Raw genomic sequence first — 23,234 nt, forward strand, 5'->3', positions numbered from 1 at the left:
GAATAGGTGAGCCCAAACTTTTGAACAGTAGTGTCTTAGTTTACTAAAACATGGCAGCGAAATGTCTCTGCAAATAATGCAAAATACTGAATTAGACAATCACATTTATAGTGTGAGCAAACTTTATACAGGAAATTAAACAGAAAAAATGTGTAAATGACAAAATTCTCCATTAACACAACCCCAGAACAACAGAAACCTTTTTCACAGCAGATGTTCGTCTACATGAAACAGGTTTTTCCCAGTAACATTAATTAAAATTCCAATCCAGTTTAAAAAAAACGGTCGCACCCTTGTCCATGTGTAAAGGTAGGTCACAATAAATACTTTACACTTTGACCTGTAATTAAAAAAAACGTCTAATTCTTAAAAGTGCATACATGTTTTGTTTATTTTCTTTTACGTTCTAATAAAGGGATACAATAATTACAATGTACAGTCACTGCAGCATTGCGAAAGTAACAAATCTTATTGTGGTCTAAGGCGTTTGCACAGTACTCTATGCAAAATATTTCTTAATTACTTGGCAGATGCTGTGACAGGTAATTAAACACAACCTGACAGTTGTATTCTCAAGATGTTGCTGGTTTCTAGTTCAAATTAAGTTTGAACTAGAGCTTAAATACTATGAAATGTTGTTAATTTAAGGACAGGTGTAGAGTGAATAGGCTAACATACTACTAAATTCTGGTCTAGACGATCATGCGGAATTGCTTCACCCAATCTCACCCATATTCATTCATGTGCAGCGCTTTTCTGTCACGCATATTTCACACCCGACATGAGCCGAAGCACATGTCAACGTAGAGTAGGGAGAACGCACTGAGACAGAGAGAGAACGGCAGCTGCAGCAACACCAAAGAAGCCGCAACTACTAGAAAAAAAGGGCGCCCGAAGTGCAATTTGAAAATATTTTTGGCTTCAAGTCAAATGCAACGGGAAACCCAGAAGCAGTGAAGCGCCAGACCCAAATGTTTGTCTTCATTAGAAACACAAACAGTGTGAGCGTGCACACGCACGTTAAACAGTGGCATTGCTTTATTTGGTAGATCGACAGGGAACATCCTGTCCGTTTTATAGTGCTTATATGTTGTATATAGGGCAGCACACAAAACAATAATTGCAAGATAGACTTTTCAATTATTACTAACTCTATTGATTATATAAAAATACTTTACAACTAGTACGAACACTAGCGACTATACTGTCAGTCACCACGCACATGTGCATGCACACACAAATTTTACAAGCAAGTTTACATGTTAGGATGACGGTGCTTTGCTGTGTGTTATTGTTTGATATAGCATGGTAAACACAAACACAAACATTATAGCGCTGGGCAGGTTAACGCGGTTAACTGACCAGAAAAAGACGTGCGTGACGTAGGGCTGAACGATATGGACAAAATTTCATATCTCGATATTCATGCCAGATATCTCGATATCGATTCGATACGACTACAGGTTCGGTGAAAACCAAGCATTTTTCAGAAAAATAAAAACATTATACAAAAGACTGTGGAAACTTTCCACATGGAAAGTGCAGTTTTATTGATGAGAACTAACTGCCAGTCATCACATAAAGTCACCAAAGAATAAATAAATAATTTTTCATCATCATCACATTTTTACTGCAGCTCCGCTTTAATGTTCGATGCGTTATCAGTCATCACGCAAACCTGTTGGTCCTCCTTCAAGTCCCAGTCTGCTAACCGTTAGCAGCTAACGCACCTCTCTTCTCCTGCGCTATATTATCACCTGTATGCTGCGCAGGGAAGAAGGACGTCTGCAGACAGCGGGTCTCGAGTTCGGAGTTTGTTTTAATAAAATGGATCGTTAAACTGATGTAAGGTTCGGTTTTCCGACTTGACCACAGGTCTGTGGTTGTGGCGAAATGATCGATGATTTATGTTTTGGCACAAAATCGCCACCGGCCTCATTATCTTCCGCACTCATGTCACTTTTTTTTTTTTTTTTGATTTTCCCACTGTAAGTCGTGTGTGTGAGTGTGCGTCTCAGTCTCCGTCTCCCTCCCGCCCTCCTATGTTTGTCATTGGTTTGCTTCAGCTGTCGATCCACAGCAAGCATGAAATAAGGTTTGCGATTGGCTGGCCGTAGTGGTGCATTCAAGGGCAATCGTAAAAAAGATGTTTATTTCGACTGCCGGAGCTGTAGATGCAGGGCGAGCGCGGGGGAAAATCTATTGTTTATATCGTCTCTTATACGATATTAATATATTGAATGTTCATATATCGATATCGATACGATAACGATATATCGTTCAGCCCTAGCGTGACGTCATGTTTACGTGCCGCGGTACCAGATTCCAGGCACCGTTTACCAGTTAGCTCCATTAGCTCCTTTAGCTCACCTACAGTCGAACTGAAGCGGGCTGTTAATTAAACGAAAAGAGCAATGCTACAAATAACCAGCGTACCTGTGTACTACGTATGCTTGCCTCTGTTCTTAAAGTTTAGCGTTAGTTTAGAGACTCATTTCAAAAATCGGGAGTCACGTAAACACGACGTTGTGCGTGTCTTTTTCCGGTCAGTCGATATGGAAACGCGTGAAGCGGTAACGTGCGTTAACGCCACCCAGAGTCCGGGTGTATGCCTAAATGCATACATGATTGGTACTCCAACCCTCACGTCCCCATAAAAACTGTTTTCATATACCAGTCTTGTAGAATGAGAATATATGAAAATAAATACCGGTTTTCAGTATGAACTGGAATAACACCCACTAGTTTGTTATATTGTCAAATGAGTTCAAACACTGCTGATTAGGCCCATCAGCTCGACACCACATTCTCTGTGTATCTTACCACTGTTATGTTCTCATCTCACCCAGCTACACCTCCATGCTGCACACGGGATGTGATTTCTTTAACATCACAACTGATATAGATGTTAAAACAATGCCCAGCCATCATAAAATTACAGTGATGCGATAATGGCATCCTTTTAATAATTTATTTAAAAGGCATTTTAATTAAAAGGAGTTGAACATGCAACATAAACTATTTTTACCTTGTTGGACCAGAAAGTTTTTTGTACAAGGTGTACAAAATATGTACAGAAATTACTGTGGAAAGGGATTTAACCACATTGCCCACAATAATAACAGCATATATTAATATGCGAGGTGCCAATGGAATCCGTGACTTCCATGCTTTACACACTGATCATCTTGCTACTCTCTCTGCTGGGAGACCAGACCAGACTCTGACATGCTAGGCCAAGCTGTATCCCCTCAGGCTGTTGACACCGCTCCAACAGACTAGATAGAAAAAAAAGAGCCAGCTGAGACGACCAGACACTGGCAGCCTTTCAACACAGCTGAGCAGGCAAGCATACACACAAATACACGCTCCCTTCGCTTCACTGCTCCCATTCAGCCCACACTCCCTCCCACTCGGACACACTCCACACTTCATCGGGCAAGACAGTTGCCACCTATCACCTTGCTGCTTGGCTACCAGGCCAGACCTTTCAGTTGAGCTACAGCCTCTTTCTTCCTCACTGCGCTCGCCCTCTGTCATTCTAACTGATTAAGTGGTTTGCAATACCCGTCTTCCTCTACATGACTGACAGGGCAAGCAGCCATCCAGTAAGACAGAGAAAGTGAGGGGGAGTGTTCGCACAAACACAATCACAAAAGGAGCATGAGGCATGAAGGAGTGACAGAAGCATCTCACTGACAAAGATGTCAAGAAACAGATTTACAATCTGCGATTAAAGCGCAATAGAGGAAGCCACTCACAACTATCAGGTCTTGTGGTTTTTGGCTCTCGAGCTGTTGGTGACATGATAAACACAACAGAGCTGAGCTTACAACACACTCAAACACTTTCCTTCTTGACTCTTACTCACAGGCAGTAAAATAGATGGCTTTTTTACTGATTTCCTGTGAAACCACAACAGCGGTAAGCATAGATATGAGAAGTCAATGACTGAATTCTGTATCTCGGTCTCACACCCACAAACACACTTAGGGTCCCAGGAGCAATCTGAACAATGAGTGAGCAGCTGACATCCATGTTTATATCAGCTACTTGCCAAGAGTGACAATCAAGCTGCCAAATGTATTGTCTTCATTACAGTTTCAACCAATCAGAGAATTGAGAAACTGTGAATATTATCTGATTAGTTGACTAATAACTTCAATAATCAATAGTCAATTGCCAAAATTGTTGTTATTTGCAGCCTTATTCACAAGTCTCACCTTAAGGAACGGAATGTGGCACAGAAAAACACTGTTTGATGGGGGGAACCTTTTCACTGCTGCACTACACATGCTAAGGGTCTAGCTGAAGAAGTAGCTGTGGTAGTTACTGCAGCAATGACCATTTTACTCCACTAACTTACTAATACAAAACATGTACTAGAGTACCAATAACAACGTGACAAATATTTGTTCATACCGCCCAGCACTAAGGTATAGGGAAGTTCAATAATAGTCGTAGTAGTATACAAATGGCGACAACAAAAGTAGCACAATTTTTTACCTCATACTGACACATGACCAGGCCGACTAGTACAAGGAATGTTGTTGACAGATGGCTCATGTTCATTTGTGTCCACAGTTACGTTTTTTCACTCATGCTCCAATAAACAAATCCTATAAATTATAAATTAACACGTATTTGCAAATGACTGGACGCAGGGCCTTATTTCAGATGAGCTGATACACTGCAGGCCACTACACTGAAGACTGTTGATGGAAACGTGGCCGTAACTCACCTTGTTCATGTTGCCTGCTTGTTGGGCTGCACTAAGGGTGGCGTGAGCTCCCATCTGCTGTCCTCCCTGGCTGAGTGTCTCTGCCAAAGCACTAGCTGCTCCCCCTGGTCCTGTTGTGCCTCCCTGTATTGTCTGTCCTTGATATTGCATGCCTGCTACTCCTGCTCCTCGTCCTCTCCCAGCTCCAGGTCCGAGACCACCGTTCATCACCTGCCCAGCTTGGGGCTGCCCTCCCTGTGTCAGTAGCCCAGCGTGTCCCTGGCTGTTGTTAATCATGGCCTGGTTGAAGGCCATTGTTGCAGTATTATTGTTGTTATTCTGTCCTGCTATTCCAGTTGGTGTTCCTGCTTTTTGAGCCTGAGGGGATGGGTGGTTGTTGGGCGAGCCTTGGCCAAGGGGGCTCTTACCCATCGGCGTGCCCAGCTGAGGCCCCATACCACCTTGCTGAGGGCTAACCGAGTTCAGTCCTGTGCCTGCGATACTTGAGGTACTACCAGCTCGAAGGAGCTCCGAGAGCTGCTTGTGCTTGGCGGCTGCATCTGGAACACCGGTGGTTCCACCACCACCAAGGCCGGAAAGGACACCGCCTGGCCCGCCAGGTCCAGGAGCTGTCCCGCCATTTGACGGCATCCCACCCATCAGGCTTAGATCTCCACCATTGGGGATAAGTTCATCTGGGAGGTCATTCTCTAAATCATCCCAGGATAGTGATCCCAGATCTAAGAAAAAAAAGAGATATACAAATAAGTCACAGTGAAAAGGATGCTGATCTAGATTTCAATAATGTGTCAGTGGGTGAGGAACAGTTTCCTATACCATGTGGTCCATGAAATTGGCGCTACACAGTGGCTTTAGACACAGTGCGATAATAAAAGTGCAGCTTCTGGTTGACAAATGCAATGTGACAACGGAGACAAATCCAGCATCACTCGGGGTTCCTGCTGGGCGGTGGAGGATTATTTGTGTCACACAATTGAGAGGTGTGAGCATAATGTCGACTGCCTGTGGAGTCACGGTTTGTTAAAGATAAAGTGACTGCAACAGCAAGAAAAATTCAGGGCTGTCCCAAACAAAAAAAAACACCTGGTTGACTAATCAATTGGCTTTAAAACGGTCTGGTTTGAAGTCCATCATTATTTCTATGTATATTACAATTTGAATTTAAACAGCAATTGTGATCCCAATCACGGAATATCTAGCGTGCCGGGGGGGGGGGGGGGGGTTAATAATTTGGTACCTAAGAAATCTGATGGTGCCAAACTATGCCAAAAGAGAGAACGCCTAGACGTCTCTTTACTAAAACCTATGTCATTTTGCTCTGCTTCACTTCAGCAGCATCAGACTTTGCACTGTCCACATGTTCTTACATGACCTCCATGTGTTTCTAAGCTCCTACTGCATATTTTAAAGGTGATATTTGCTTTTAAATGCAATATTCCTTTAAGCGAGAGAGAAAAATCCTTCATTTATGCTGCAGAGATTTACTCCATTTAGTTTGGGAATGTAATTTTCGAGAAGTGACTCCAAAAAGGGTCAGGGAAGAAGAGGTTAAATGCTCTTTTGTTCTATATGCATAATATGCACCACCCGTTCAGTCACCAACACCATGCCTAATAAAACAAAGCTATTGCTTGAAAAGGAGGGTTTGTCATGCCGGACACTTTCACGATGTCAGTGCTAATAGATGACGATGAATAGGTGAAAAGTAATGTTCCACAAGCATTAGCATCCCAGCTTTCGCCACAGTGTCCTCTTCCTGAGTTGTGGTGCCGTGTTCCACCAACGCTACAGCTCAGAGGCTGCTACAATGTTCACTTAACCATCAATAGCAGGCTCTTTCTCATGAAAATTTGCATTTCTTTTCCTTTTCTCATTCACAATGTTAGAGACTGTGCTAAACAGTCTCTCACTTTCTACATTAGTGTTGCTTTCATGCTGTCAGCTAGAAGTTTTTTTTCCATCTTTGCAGTGCATCAGCCAAAGTCAGCTGCTTTGTCATCTTGTCTCCTTCTGTTTGTTTTTTACAAACTCAGCATGCTCTTTAGCATGATGCTTTTGGAGGAGCTTCATAGTGTTGTATTTCTTATGACTAATTAGTCAACATCAGGGCCAATGTCCTAAATTAAATTTGTGCTTTGGTTGATGTGCACTTCCTGCTGGTATGAGTAGAAAATACACCGTATTCGAGGACCTGGGACATTACATTAATTCTTCACCAGTTACATTTTTAACAGCAATCAATCAACTCACATTTAATCACCAACATCCCTAGTGAGTTGCTTGCCATTCACCACATTTGCCATTTATTATTTGACTTCAATTATGTCCTGATCCACAAGTTTCGGTCAACCTGGGTGTTTTTAACTCAGTGGGTTAAAATGTAACATTTAATAACAAATATTTTGGAACACTGTGAACAGATTTGAACATAAATAAATAAATAAATAAACCAAAGATTTCTCTCTTTTCTGTAACAAAATAATACTGGTAAGGTAAGACAACATTTCCGCTTGAATTTCTTGAAAGTCAGTTGTTGTTTAGCGCTTATTTTGGGGCTGGATCCGTGAATCTTGTTCGTACAGTGATAAAAATGCCACGAGACAGGTTCGTGGCTCTGAGTATCGCGATTTCAATACGCATATCGTTACAGCCCTAGTGATCAACAATCCTCTCGATCTTTTACCGCTGCTGCAGACATTTCCATGTGGGGCATGTACGTCATAGTTCAACCTGTCCAGGATGTACCCAGACTTTCGCCCTATATGTTAACTGGGATTGGCCGATAAAGCGATAGAAAAAAGATGACTGGTCAAATTTCAGTACAGTGTCTCATTTTGATCTACTCTATCAAATGCAGGGATTTATTTTGTGTGAGACTAAGTGAAGAAACATTTACACCCCGCTCCCGTCAGTACATGCTGCTTTGTTGAGCACAGTAACTGCAGAGAGATACACAACACAAAAGTCTCCAATAACACCAGAAAAAGTAGCTAGATTTGTCGCTTTGACAAAAAGTTGGAAGGTTGCCAAGACTGCACGAACACACAAATACACACACAATCCGATCAAAGTAGCGACAGCTGACTGGTTGAGCAGTTGCACACTGAAGCAACTCGAGTTTACAACAATGACACTCCGTGTTTGCACAGAATATAAATGTGAACGCTCGGGTATCAAAACACCTTTTCAACACACGTAAAAAATAAATGTTTTCATCATTTTGGTCACAGTTAAACACCATGTACACAAACAGACTGGTTCAGCTTACAGAGAACTGGTGATCCCCGCCTTTCTCAAGTAGCAATAGAGTTACCATAACAGCAATACACACACCTCGAAATTATGTTATTGAATGCCGATACAAAAATTTTAATGATATTTTATATGTAGTATATATGAAAAAAGAACACTCAAACCGCTTAATTCGTTTTTGTATATCTTCGAATCAAAGGCCTTTCACTGGTCAACAAATGATGAACATTGCTCTGGTCTTATGTTACAGGATGGGAGAGGTTAGAGCAGGCAGAATGAGGCAGTCACTCTCCCATCTGCTACTGCAGGATATCTTCATTGAGATTCAGTCTGGATCCTAACTTTTAATGAGGGCACTGGGCCTTCGCCGAGTAAACACAGCCTTTAGGATCTGCCGTGCTACTCGCTGACTGTCCTCGAGCATCGGGTAAAGCAGGTGCTCCGTGGTGTCGAGGCTTGCTTACCGATTAAGGAATCATCCATCATTTCCTCTCAGCCCTGTCTTTCTGGGCAGCAGCGTCATGAATGCACACTGAGCAGAGGCAAGTGTAAGGGCCTGGTCTTGTTTGAATTTCTGAATGGACACATACAGACGCACGTAAACGCCGTGTAACCTTGCCCCAAGGCTCTTTTGGCAGGGGACCAGTAATAGAAAGCTATGTTTTGGTTAGGCAGGGCCACATGCGGTCAGGGGAACCCCAACAGGGGAGGAGGGGCGGGGGTGTGCAATTAAAACTTCAGTCTTATGCATGTTTTAAACTTAATTATACACGATAGCTGATTGACTGCCACAGGGCTCTGTAGTATTTCCTGTTAGATCCCACTGTGGCTCCTGTCTGAGTTAGTCTCTATAAATACCTACAAACGCAGCTCTCGCAGTGGTCCACACAGGAGACATCCATCATCTCGCCTTAGGGCTTGGTGTCTGACCCTGAGGGACAGGTGCACCATGCAGCCTTTCACTTAATGTTCAGTATCACACCAGGGAGGGGCTGGCTGCCACTTTTTAATCCAATCAGATATCTATTCGAACTTGAAAAGTAAAGTTCGAACTCAAACATTTATGGGGTGTTTCCACCGGCACGGTTATTTTATTTTGAGGGCGACACTTTGCAACGTTGCCAGACTGCCGGCCACTGATTGGTTAGTTAAAAAAAATCCTGAAGACATACGTTAATCTCCAAAATACAGCAAGGAAATGTCAAATATCTCAACATTTAACATAGAGTCTGGTGTATTTAGCAACCGCACTGCTGAAAGTGGCAATAGCGTGGGCATTTAATTAACTGAGTCTCGGACTCTAGGGCTGGGCAATATGGACTAAGAATAATATCCGGGTATATTTGGACATACCCTCTAATGCAGCCCTCCACAGTTTGAAATTTGCAATTACAATTCAAAGTTCGAAGTGCTCCTTCATTCTCATCTCCCATCTTAATCGTCATACATGCTAAATTCGCAGCAAATCATCCTACACCTGTACTTCTGAAAGCACATGGCCACATTTAAACCAAAAACAGCCACTGTCCCAAGTACTACAACTTCATAAAACATAATTGCACAACTAATGATGGGGGGAAAGGGGAGTTGAGGAGGGTGACAGATGGTCTTAAATGAAAGACAGGGAGCATGTGTTTGTTCTCTGCCTCAACAACAAAAGGAACCTCTCCGATCCGAAACCATCATAGCCGCAACAATCATACGGTATATGTTTCACAACGCATATAAGTATGCAAAGCACAAACACTGTGCTGCATGTTCCTCACACAAGGCTCTACTGCAAGAGGTAAAGGCCAAAGGTCGGGGCCATAAGGGCACTACTCACAAAGCAGCAGGCATGGCAGTAATGAACATCTAAGCCAGCTCTTTATCTACAGTAATTTACAGCTGATGATAGTGTTGCCCAGTGCTGTCCCACAGGGTCTGTTTTAAGACCTAGTGGTAACTGGCAAAACCTATAAAGACCAGGCGGGGCAAGTTTAATGATTGATCACTGCAGCCATGTGGTGCCTTTGCCATAGTGTGTGAGAGGTGTTATAATTTATTGTTATTGTGGCTGTGTCTGTTGAGAGGCGGTCCAGCTTATTAATATTTCTAGTAAACAAGATAAAATCCAACTAGATAAAGAACACGTTGTTTTATAAACATGACACCAATGAAGAAAATTAGCTTCACAGTTAGCTACAGTTTTAGATCTGTTTAAAAAAAATTAGTGCTGTTAAACAACAGCGTTTAACGGCATCAACGTTAACGCGCATTAACGTATGGCGCATTTCCATGACGACTGACAGGAAAAAGAATCACGTGACGCCATGTTTACATGACTCCGGATTGTTGAAATGAGTCTGTAAAGTGACGCTAAACTTTAAAAACAGGCGCCCTCATGGTGCTAAAAGGAGCTAATGCTAACTCGTAAACAGTTCCTGGACTCTGGTGTCGCGGCGCGCAAACATGACGTCACGCAAGACTTTTTCCAGTCAGTCGTCATGGAAATGTGTCATGCGTTTACACACCTTGAAGCCCAATTTATACTCCTGCGTAAAGTGCTCTGCGTAGGCTACGCAGAGTCCTCTGCGTCGACGCAGAACCTGTCGAAGAGCCTCTGCGTCGTCTCCGGGTGCACGGAATATTTTTTAAGTGTCCGTCACTCCGCCAAGGGACAACGGAGACGGCAAGAGCTGCCATTGGTCCTCAGGACAGGCCGAGCGAAGCTGCTCTGTGCCGGCTCACAGTGAGCAGCGAGCGTCCACAGAGGGCGGCGCTGAACACCGCCGACTTCGTCGCTGCCGAACTATAAATACGTCATATCTTAACACACACAGCACATGTTTAGACACTAAATGGCCAATTTCTCACCTCAAATTATCTTAAAACTGCGTTCCGGGACACAGAAAAGTGACAAACGGCCGCTGTTTCAACAACAACAGTCTTTCTCCCTCGGACGCCATTGCTCACCGTAGCCAAAAGCACAACAACCTTGCGCAGCGACCCCTACTGATCGGGCGGGAAATTGCAGCGCCTATCCGTCACCACGACGCAGAAGTATAAAGGCTCGAGTGGTCTACGTGGTGACGCAGACGGATAACGCATTACGCAGTCGGAGAAGTATAATGTGGCCTTAACCTATTGCCCAGCACCAAAAAAAATGCTTGTGATTATGTGTGAGTAATGAGAATCCTATTATAATTTTAGCTACAACTAGGCAGTGGGCACCATTGCCAAACTTGATGACTCAGACTCTAACTGAGGCAATGTGGACTTAAAACAATTGTGCCGAGTCTCCATCATAAGTCTCTAGTAACACCAGAAAAAGAGTCAGTAGAGGGGTCTACTGAAAAATGTTCCACGCTAAAATAAGGTATGTTATCGTCCTGTATAACAAAATATACACTGCTGTATAATTAATATAATATAAATAATGCTCAGGTGCTACTCAGACACTCCCTGATCACACCCAGGGATTTTATAGCAAGGCATGCCTCCGCCTCTGCAAAAATCCAGCTTTTTTCTTCATAGAAAACAATATATTCTAATGAGCACTAAACTCAGTCAGTTTGATGTTTGTAACTGAAACTGCAACTCTATGCTACTACCGCTCAACAAGAGAGAGAAAGAGAGAGAAGCAAGCGAGACCGATATACTGAATGCAGAGAGCGAGAGCCATATCGGAGCAGGGAATCAGACACTTAACACATTTTTCTTATCATTCCACAGCGGTTATTGAGCACTACTAGCTCCTCGCCGGTGTCTGTGTCCGTCTCCATGCGTTTGCTACATGCACGACTTGAGTAGTGAGTGGGGGAGGGACGGGTTGTACTCACTGCTCAGACTCCAGGAGAAAGCAGGAAAGAGGCAGGTCAGGCTGAAGTTGTAGTGAGAACCAGAGAGGAGAACTGGTGGCAACTTAAAGGTCTTTTTTTTCCCTCATGACTTCAATAACATGGTCTGACACACAGCCGCCTAAAAAGCACTACATGAAGTTGGCAAGCAAACAGTTTGCGCTTACTAGTCCAACACTAACAGTGCCAGGTTGCCATTGGTCAAGTATCCCTGTACGCTGTAAAGTAGTCAGATTTTTTAGTCCTTTCTGTACCATGATGCCAGTTCCGTACTGCCATTGCAGTGGATGTGGACCACTCAGACTTTGACAGGCGTGCCATTCACCCTGTTGCTGTATGTTGATGTACTATCAAAATGATCTTGAAGCCATTATTTCAAATGTCAAAATCCTATATTTTGTTGCTTTAAGGTGAAATGCTACGGACTAAACTAAGCTATTCTCCTTGTTACCTGTGGTGTTTTGTTGGGTAGAGTACACCCAATAACTGCGGACACCACATCAGCATCATTTAAACAAAATAGGCAACTCTTATCATGAAGTCGGACATGGCTCTGTTAACTTCCGATTGGGGCTGAGCGATATATCAAGTTTTTAAGATACAGAATGTATAATATGAACATGACTACATCAATGCTCAATCAGCATTGTATTACGGTACAACAAGTATGGCTGTAATGTCCAATATTGACCATCAACGCAGTGATAATAAAAATGAGGGACTTGATTTGTGTCACACTTGTGTTGTGCCCCCGCCCTAAACATAAGCGCAAGCTCGGTCACACTACACGCACACACCCCTGCATACTGCACGTGGCACACACACGCTTGGACACAAACGCACAGCCCCTCAAGAGAACTGCTATTGTCACCATATAGCAGGGGTCACCAACGTGGTGCCCGCGGGCACCTGGTAGCCCGCAGGCAGCCAATACGGTGCCCGTGGGCTCACTTCACTTTACCTCACTTGCATGTATCCATATGATCGCTCAGTAAAATATCTTTGATATTGTTTATAAAAACTGGTAATCGTTAGTAGTAAGCACTGGAATGAATGTGTATGCATTTGAATGAATAATATTAATCATTTAAATGGTAAACAAACAAAAGAATATTATATGGTAGCCCTCCATATTATTTTTTACCCTTAAGTAGGGCCCTATGATTTCCGTGTTAACGGAATCGCGGACGGAATCGCGGAATTGGCCAATAAAAACGGAATCTAATGTTAAACGCAGAATTTCGCGGAAATTGACATAATGTGACTGAAATGCTGTCATCGTGAGGAGAAGGAACGTTTGTCTGGAGAAATTTTCCGGGGAACGCTCATTCGTGGCACCACCCGTGCATCTCGTCACAAACACTCACCCGGTCAGGGTTTCCCCCAGTGCGTGTTGCTTGTTTATTTACTTAATATACACTTTTTTTTTCTACACCGCGGAACAAGTGCACTGCGCCCGCATGTAACCGGCGAGCGTCCCCTTGTCCAGGTGCCGATTGAAACTCAGTCACATACGCCATTATTACGGTTATATTGTTATTGTCAATAAAGATGTTATATTTAGGAATGCACCGATAATTCGGCGGCCGAAACACGGCGAGTAAACTGTGGAACATCACCTGTTAAATGCTGGAAAGTCTCTGCGCAAAAGTGAAACTTATGAACTCCCCGCGACTTTCACTTCACAGCAGAGAACATTCTCTCTCTTTGAACAGTTAACTAAAGACATCGGCTCATCTGATGCATCTGTTATTCCCTTAATTGCAGAGTTGTAGGGGTAATATTGCGTGTAGAGAAATGATCCAGTCGGATACGGAGAAGCGGACGGAGCAGGAGAACAGTACAGCGCAGGGGCGGTGCGCAGAAATCCGTCTGCACCAGATGAGGGGGCACTACCACTTATTTATGTTAATTATTTTACTTTTAAATGTGACCAGCATTGCATGGCTTGTTTTAAGATTCACTGGCATTTACTTAATTAGGATTTAACTTAAGTCAAAACAATTGAACAATTGAGAAGTCAGTGGATTCAAGAAGAAAGTTGCATTTCAGTGGACATTTTATTCACTGACACAAATAGGACACATTCTATGGTGGTAAAGTAAGTATAAAAGGTAAAAAAACAGAATAAAAAAAAAATAAAACGGAAAAAACGGAATTCTAAAAAATTAAAACGGAAAAAACGGAATTTGGAAAAAAATAAAACGGAATTTGGAAAAAAATAAAACGGATTTCATAGGGCCCTACTTAAGGTAGCTCTCTGTCTCAAAAAGGTTGGTGACCCCTGCCATATAGGCTAACGTTACAGCCTGCAAACCAGCCGTTGAGCACCACGGACAACGGATGAAGCACCTTACCGACCCGCCCCCAGCTATTCCATTCACAAAAACGGGCCTGTGGCTTTTTAGATTCTTTTTTTGTTGAGGTGCGCACGTGTTGATTGATGGTCGTATACTCAGAAAAAAAGTCCCATCCTTATGGTTTGTACATTAAAAGTCCTGCGTCAGAGATTGCCAGCATTGTTGGCTTATCAACAAATGTATGTGTTATCGTGGCATCAGTTGCAACAGACAAAACCATTTAAAATAAAACTATAGGGGGAACCCCGAGAGCAAATCCTACATAGTGTTACTTTAAAGGCCAACACTTGATATGATGGGCTACTGCCTGTGTTGGAATATTGTGATATAATTGTTCAGAGGAAAGCAATATGTGACGTCGAAGCATTAAAAGTGAATCAGTGTTTCAGTTGACGTTTCCAGTCCAACATCACACGCAAGAGAACCTGAGCAACAGAGAATACTTTTCCCGTCTGAGCGAATGGCAGGTCTGTGACAACATTTGCTCTTCAAACAAAACGACATGTGTAAAAGAGTCAGTCAGTCATTAGGATCATGATGTATTCTTTCCTTTATCCCTGGATTGCCAGGCAGGAAAATAAGCAGTTACTAAGCTGGACAACAGAGACATAGTAACACTAACTCGGTGAAGTTCATTCAAACTTCATCAGCCTTGTGTTGGATGCAAAAAAAAGAAAGCCCGTTGGTCCCATGGACCTGAGCTCTTTCTCACAGAGAAAAGAGCATACGATTCTCTGTTTTGCATTAATTACAAGTTAAACAAGTGTTTGTTGTAGAATTCAAATTGTTCTAGAGTTATCACAGCGGAATTAACAGCTTACCAAATTTGTGCAGTAAAAATTGTGATTAACAATAGATATGCAACTGTCCTAAAAGATGGTACAACTTAATAGATATTTTGACAATCAACTGACTCCTGAGATAGTGAATGTGCAAGACGGAGGAGTGCTGCTCACATCTCTACATTGAGACAAGGACTCACAACACAAAGTTATAAGCCGTGTTTCCATCATAATACAGTTCGGTTTTGTGCAGTATGCCACGGTTAAGGCCTTGAGTCGGGCTTGGGTTTTCAACTGTGAACAGTACCTTTCCTTGGTAGACGGCGTGACGACGAACCAGTGCAACGACAACGAACAACGACGCAGCAGACAACAACGGAGGACATCCAGAAACTTTGTATGAGAATAGACTGCCGTAGGTGGAGTCAGTCTATACTATAAACTCTGGGACCCCAAGGGCAGGGTAATGAAATGTAATGGATGGGGCTGGTTATTTTAGCACTATTCAAAAAATATGGCTCGAATCGAACCATTCCACTCGGTGGAAACACGGCAATAGAGCCTTCACGTCATTATGAAAAGTACAAAACATGAAGTTGACATTACTTTCCACAGCCTCCATTTAAAGTATGCTTGCAAAGTGAGCCCCAACACCATCCAAAAACCTTAAGCATTCAAGATTTGACTGCTGTATACTGTTAGTGCCCAAGAGGATCAAAGTTCCGTTCCACACAGAAACAGAATCTTTTTCATGGTTTTAAGTGAATCCATCCAAAGATAAGCGACAGGGAATGGAAGCGCAAGAGCCATGGAATTATTATGGCATCATAATTTTTCCAAAAGTAGTGTATTGGTTGTCTACACGGGGAAAAAAACAGTGCAATAAAAACTCAAGCTGATTCACCTACACTAATTTTCATATGGACAGCCTCAAAGATTGTTGTCATGCAGCAAAGAAACTCATATTGCCTAATAATAGATCACCAATCAGAAAATGTGAGGTCTTAAGAAAGTTGTGTCAAAAAGTATATATCTTACCTAAGCCCAATACTGAATTTTAAATTGAAGTATGCAATGGTCCGACATTACTGTGATTTTGGAGACAACTTTGCAATAATTAAGTACGGAAGACCACTCCATCATGACCTGATGTTAAGCATGTGTCACACCAGTCTTGCTCCCCCTCCTAATTCTCTGCAGAACAACGTTCCAGCTTCAAACAGCACTTATAATTACTTCTTCTTTCAGAACAGAACAGTTTGCTAACACAAATACATACTGTATACGTTGAAGTAAAGTAAGCTGCGCTAAAAGTGACGCGGACTAGGGGAATGAACCCAAGCTCTAAAGCAGACACCGTCAAAGAAATACGTTGCTTTTAGAATGAGGTCGTTTTAGTTGCTGTAGTTTATGCTGCCGTTTGTTAGTTGTGCTAAACTGCATTTTTTTTAATCGTAGAGGTGGAATTAGTAGCAAGACTCTAATTAAACCAGCTTCAATACACACCCAAAAGAAGTGTGGCTAATTCATTTAAGTGTTCGGGGTAGGTCTTTGAAATGACATGTTCACCACAGAACCACACCACAACACTGCAGCGAATGCAGTGAAACCACACCACCTACAACCACACAAACTGACATGATAACCGTCAACTGTGCAGCACGGTGGCCGATGGATTAAAGAACCAACGTCGCACGGGGGTGTAAAGCACGTTACGAAATAAATAGTGCCGGTGTTTACATGTGCAGACAGTGTAGAGGCCTTTACCTTGTCCATCAGACGTTGACAGGGCAGGTGAATTCAGCTTCGGCCGCTTAGAGCTGGGAGGTCCGACGTCCAGCAGGTTTTCAGCCATAGTCGTTATCTTGTCCGACTTGCTATTTAAGCTGATGCAAATATGATTTCCTTAGGACAGGGAAGTCGTACTATAGACCCGAACCTTCCTGGCTAGCACATTAGCGAGTTGACAGTCTGCTAACGTTAACTAACTGGCTAATAGCTAGCTAATTGCCTGCTACTAGCTAAGTTAACTGTTAGCGTTAGCTACTCCTTGCTGCGAGAGTCTGTTTCTTTCAAAAGAGATGCAATAGCGCCCCGCTTCGCCACCGCCATTCACCCCATGATAATCCAACACCCAACACCCACATCATTATTGTTAAATACCGCAGAATAAAATATTCCCCATGTAAAACCCCAACTTCAAAACGACAATCCGGTAACATCTGGTGTATTTCTGCACTGCGGGGGGGAGTCGTTATGTCTATATGTACAAAGTGCCCATTTTGCGTGACGTAAAATTTCTTCATGCAAAAATCGCGCGAAGCACCACAAAAATACACAACTGCACAAAAACGTCGTAATTTTGCAGATCACTTCGAAAGTCCCGGTCTCGTCTTCGCCTGTCCACGGTAAACAATACTGCTCCCAAACGGCGACAGGGGCTGAATCGCCGCACTCTGAAGGGGAAATCAGATATACGGAGCTTTTCTGCCCGACGACCACCGATCCGATTCCCGTTTTTTTCTCGCAAAATGTCCCCGACGCGGTGTTTAGATTTCCTTTCAGGGGAAGGAGGCTCTCATACCGCAGAAATGATGTTCAATTTCTACGTAAAAGCCAGTGTTGGACCGAAATCCCAATTCCGAGCCACGACAAGATGGCGGCTGTTGATTCCTTCGATACAAAAAAGTTTTTTTTTTCTTTTCCAGATCGGCTGTGGAGGGGGAGGGGCCGCGCAATCACGCCCTACGTGAAAACAGCGCTTCTTTTAACCACTGGGGGCGCTAGAGTACTGCCACAGATCCGGCTGTTACAGTGATGTGGAAATTATTACAATCCACATAAGACATTATATATATATTTATAAGCTAACCAAAACAGTATGTACATAATACAAATGCCACATTAAAAAAAAAATATGGATCAAAATATCTGTAGTATATTTAGTCAAAAAAAAATAATTAAATTCAGTAATTATGCCAAGCACATTACAAAAGTAGGGTTCCTTGTCTTCTTTTTAAATATAAATGTTTAAATGTATCCTTAAGATTGAAGTAACTTAAATTACTGATTTCCTTTTGAATCACATTACTGATTATTATTTTAGTTTTTTGCTAAAAATGGATATCTCCATGGAGTTATTCACTTATTTAGGTTCCAGCAAATAATATTGTTGTCATAAAATGCTGAAGCTATTCACTCAATTAGCTGTTTGATCTGACTTCCATCCCCCTAACATCGAGGAAAATTCAGTCTGATCGTGTGGCCGATGTGCATATACAGTTAGTTTCACAATGCACTTGAACATTTTCTGCTTTGAGATTTATTTCTCTCATACTGGGGGAAAAAATCATAACACACACACTCAAAAAGACACACATTGAATCCGTTTGATAATATGTGTCTCTTTTCATTGTTTTTTTTTCTGGCAAAATCTGACACATGCACATGTATAAAAAAAAAAAATCATATGTGACATAAAATGACTGCATATGTACAAACACTGAGTGCTTTGTGCAAATGTGTACAGATTACGATCATGTGTTGATAAATGATACATGGGTAATGTGCACAAAACATACATAATACATCTCATCCACGGACTTAAAGCAAATACACAACCATTTAGAATCAAACAACTGTCGTCGAACTTATGCCCCAGTGTAATTAAAAACACACATTGAATTGGGTTAAAAATCTGTCAGTGACACAAGTTGGAGCTGTCACCATCAATTGAAATGACTCCTTATCTGTGATTCCTTAACACGAGCCAATTAAACACATTCTGAGGCTTCTTTAACAAACTGGGATGCACTCAATTCATTCACTGATTGCTTTCTTTTCTTTTGTCACTGGAGCACAGCATGGACTTCTATGGGAACTTCTCTCCCTCTACCAAACGTAAAACACATACGCACATCTGCCACGACACTGTGAGAAGGGGGACACCTTGAAATTCAGACAACTTAAGTGAGACAGAATTACACTGAAATGAAATTAAAGGAGGCGAGTGTGGTGCAAAGTCAAGCTAAAAACATAGCGTGTCCAGCAAAGAAGAAGAAAACTGATAATTCCCATGCAAAAAAAAAAGAGAAAAAAAAAATTATAATACGCCGGCAGTGTTCATATTTTTCATTTATACGCGTGTCCATGTGTGTGCTATTGGAGATGGTGGTGTGTCCATCACCCTGTGGAGTCCCCACCTCAAATCGACTTTGGATAGTTTGGGATGTGGATGAATATAGTGCAATAGCCAAAAAGGATAATCTTGTTATGTAATGTGTGCGTGTGTTGGGAGGGAGGGGGGGGCAACAAATACCAACTTGTTTTTACAATTGATATATTATACTCTGTATTGTGCTGTTGTATATTAAGATTAGCCAACGTGAGCATGGTGACAATATTCAGTTCAAGAGTAGCGCAAGAGATGTGCTTGTTAAAGAATATTCTTTTGTAATGTGCTTTTCTAGGGGCAGCTCCAAGAGCCATATTTTTGGATTAACAGGATATGTATACATATATGTATACATATATACACATATATATACATATATGTATATATGTACATGAATATATATAGATATATGTATATACATATATCTATATATACATATGTCTATATATGTATATACACATATATGTGTGTATATATATATATACATATATATGTGTATATATATACACATATATATGTGTATATATGTATATATATATACATATAAACACATATGTACATATATACACATATATACATATACATATATATTTTTTTATATATATATATATAAACACATCACTTCCTGTGTGCAATGCGGGAATGTCGCCAGGCAACACGAGATCTGAACACCGCGTCGTATGAAGTGCAGATTGACTTGACATCTGTATCGCGTGAACTTGTGATGGTTTGAATGTAACAGACATTGATTTCTATTAAAAATGTACACACTAGGCTTTACTCCCTTATAAATTTAAAACTCTGTGCATGTAATTCCCTTTCATATAAGGCAGTTAATCAATGGTAATGTGGATGATTGATTTCTTTTTGCAACAGTGATGTCTTATGGTTTACCAACTTGGTGTTAAAGTTAAATATTTTCTCTCTCACACACACACACACACACACACAAAGTAAAAGGGGAAAGGAGTTCTTTCAGGAGAGAAGGCAAAGTGTGACGTGATAACAGAGAAATGAAGCGATGCCAGGTAGAACACCGCTCGCATATCGTTCAGGCAGCCTAATGGACAAAATGAAAGAGGTTGGAAAAAGATGGAATTTTGTCCAGAAAATGCAGCAAAACCTGCACAATGAGCATAATTTCATCAGAACAATCAATCATAGTCTATCCTAATTATGATAAAAGCATTAAAAAAAATCTGAAAACAAAGTACTCCAAAAATCATAATTTTAGGCACAACAAAACAATCCACTAGTTTGGTTGCACGGCACCTATAGATCACTCAATTAAAGTGGCACAATTGAAGTATATTGTTACAGTAGAGGCCATGACAGGGTCAACGTTTGAAGTCCCTCCCCTGCAACATTAAATCACACAGCTAAAGGCAGACAATACTCAACGACTGAAAACCTCTACAAAGGATAAGTCTGGTGACACTCTTTATTTTTTATAAAACTAACCATTTATCAGTTCGTGCTGGCTCCTTCATAGACAAACAAGGAGGGGGGGGGGCTCTGTCATTTATGTTAAGTTAATCCCACATACACTGTCCTCCTGCCGTGAATACACACTTGGCCACAACTTCCCAAAGACACATTTGTTGTGTATTATTCCTGTCATCAACTCTGTTTCCTGCTATATTTAAAACATTATTGGTTTTGGTCTTTTTATGGAATTTCATTAGAATTTTTTCTGTGTTATCCCTTGATGACATTTTTTTTTTTTCGTTTCAGTTGTTAATGCTGACCCAATGAAAAAGCTCACACTGGACCAGTACTTTGGTTAAAAGGGGGAGAAATAGAATACATGTACAAAAGCAGAAAAGTGGATTATAGTGCAGGATTGGTTAGAGAAATTTCCAATTTAACCAACATCAACTAAAGTCAATGACATTTGTGTTTCATCTGTGTTTTCTTATTTGTTATTGGTTTTTTTGGGGAAAACAAACGTACATTTTTACAACCACCTTTCAGGCCTATGTGGGGTGAGTGTTTCTTACTCAAATGTAGAGCATTAGTTCAGGTAGATTTAAAGTGCCTTACTGGTTCTCACTTCTTTTTTTTTTTACTCATAATTTCTTCTAAATCTATATTCCCTCATGTGATTTGATTTTGCGCTTTTGATTGCACTTGTTGTGAAAGACAAGAACTCAAGAACTAAATATCTTCAAAGCCTTCTCATGGTAATAACTACCAAATATAAGTGGTCGAGAAAACACTGTGCAAGACCTGTGCTTAAAATGTGCATTTAGCTGCTACACACAAACTAAAATCTATGCAGCCTGCTTTGTAGCATTAGACTCGAGCACAAATGAATAATGTATTTAGCCCTCATGTCAAAGCAGAATACATAAATTAACACTGCTTCATGTGAGTCCCTCATCTTCCCTTAGTTCCCTGCTAAGCCCATCATGCTGCACTGGCATTTATATAGAATCTAAACTTATTTTCCCTTATGTAAGGACTTTTGATCAAATTAAAACAAATGATATGGCACAACAATAATGTTTTTTTTTTTTGTTTTTTTTTTAAGAAAGACTTGCATTGAAAATAAGAGCATGGTGTAAGAAACCACAGCACGTCCTGTGGTCTAAGATTGTTCAAACTTTGTTCAGCATTCATATTTGTTTGTTCGCTGCTCTAGTCCTGAAGGCACTTGATAACAAAAATGAATTAAAAAAAACATCAACAACAACACCAACAAATCTTCTTTTCCCTCTTATTCCCTGTTAAACCGTGCTCAACACAGGACGAACCTACCCCAACACTCTGGTAACATTCCCATTGAAGATGTTAGTAGCCATTTTTTATAGCAGACATAGCCACTGTTGGTGTTGACATGACAAACTCCCTCTTCTTCATCCATACAGACGAAACTTGCCTAATGGGAGGGACATCCTGCCCATACCTGCAATCAGGCCTGGAGAGGCAGCAGCTCAGGGAGACAACACAGGGGAAGTCGAAGAGGAAGGGGATCAGAGACGAGCATAAAACTCCTCATTGAGTTTCGTGAGCTCATTGACCTCCTCATCCTCCTCCTCCTCCTGAAGAGCGAGGGGAGCATGCTGCCTCCGGGGGGTCATTTGTGCAGCACCAGGTTCTGTGCCTAGTTCAGGGCAGGGAGTGGCGTGAAGGTCTGTGGCAGAGGACTGTCCGTGGAGGTTTGGAACGTCCCTATATCCTTCCTCCCCCATCCCTGTGGACTGAGGCTCAGACCCTGCTCCTGAAGGCCTTCCAGGGTGTGTGGATAGAGGGAGGGAAGAAGGAGGAGGAGAAGAGGGAGGAAGAGCTGCTGCCTGGGCAAGAGATCCTGTAGTCTTATTGGCTGGCAATGCCACGAATGACGATCCGAGTCCGATGGCCTCCTCCATGCAATCTTGACATATAATTTCCCCACTTTTTGGGTATAAATAGGTCCTCATTTGACCTTTGCCTTTAACATTCACGGTACCTCTATAGTCAAACTCTAAACCCATAGTGCTGAGCAGAGCATGGCTCTCCTCACTCACCTGCACCCGACACTCCACACCAGTGGAATCCATGCGGCTGGCAATGTTTACCGTATCTCCCCAGATGTCATAGAGCAGCTTGGTAGTGCCGATCACCCCTGCCGTCAGCGGCCCATGGTTATATCCAATACGGAGCTTGAAACCAAAGCCTAGCATGTTCTTGTTGAAGTCGTCCAGGACGCCCATCATCTCCAAGGCAAAGTTGAAAAGTGCCCTCAGGTGACCGTGGGGAGAGTCATCGTCGCTCTCAGCTGGCTGCCGGACATTTAGCCCTGACGCTGCCATGTAGGTGGCCCCAATGGTCTTGATTTTTTCCACACTTTCGAATTCAGGTTTGCGCAGCAGCTCATCGAAGTCTCCGATGAGCTCATTGAGGACACGGTAGCACTCTTTTCCACCTTCATAACTCTCTTCATAGAACTCACTGAAGTTTACAATACTGGCAAAGATCACACCCACGCTGTCGTGGTTCTTGGAGTAGCTCTGGGTAACCTGAAAACACAAAAAGAGAGATATTTTAACAATTGCATATGTGTCGTCTTTAAATATAAGTGGCTATGATGAGAAATGGTACAAT

At 41.9% G+C, this 23,234-nt stretch overlaps 2 protein-coding genes across 3 annotated transcripts in view; both read right to left on the minus strand.

Moving 5' to 3' along the window:
* crebbpa (CREB binding lysine acetyltransferase a) overlaps positions 1 to 16,829 on the minus strand; it is a gene marked incomplete at its 5' end in the record, with an annotated part of 36,260 nt that extends 19,431 nt beyond the window's left edge. Inside the window, 2 exons of the mRNA XM_083905690.1 lie at positions 4,742 to 5,460; positions 16,742 to 16,829. Coding sequence (XP_083761816.1) covers positions 4,742 to 5,460; positions 16,742 to 16,829 — 807 coding nt within the window. The remainder of the gene's footprint in view (positions 1 to 4,741; positions 5,461 to 16,741) is intronic.
* A 2,962-nt stretch (positions 16,830 to 19,791) lies between these two features.
* LOC310940799 (adenylate cyclase 9) overlaps positions 19,792 to 23,234 on the minus strand; it is a 29,623-nt gene continuing 26,180 nt past the window's right edge. For both annotated transcript variants that reach the window (XM_083905809.1, XM_083905808.1), the window contains exon 11: positions 19,792 to 23,149. In XM_083905809.1, coding sequence (XP_083761935.1) covers positions 22,124 to 23,149 — 1,026 coding nt within the window. In that variant the 3' untranslated portion in view covers positions 19,792 to 22,123. The remainder of the gene's footprint in view (positions 23,150 to 23,234) is intronic.

This window comes from Microchirus variegatus (genome assembly GCF_963457635.1).
Source record: "Microchirus variegatus genome assembly, chromosome: 19".
Taxonomy (NCBI): domain Eukaryota; kingdom Metazoa; phylum Chordata; class Actinopteri; order Pleuronectiformes; family Soleidae; genus Microchirus; species Microchirus variegatus.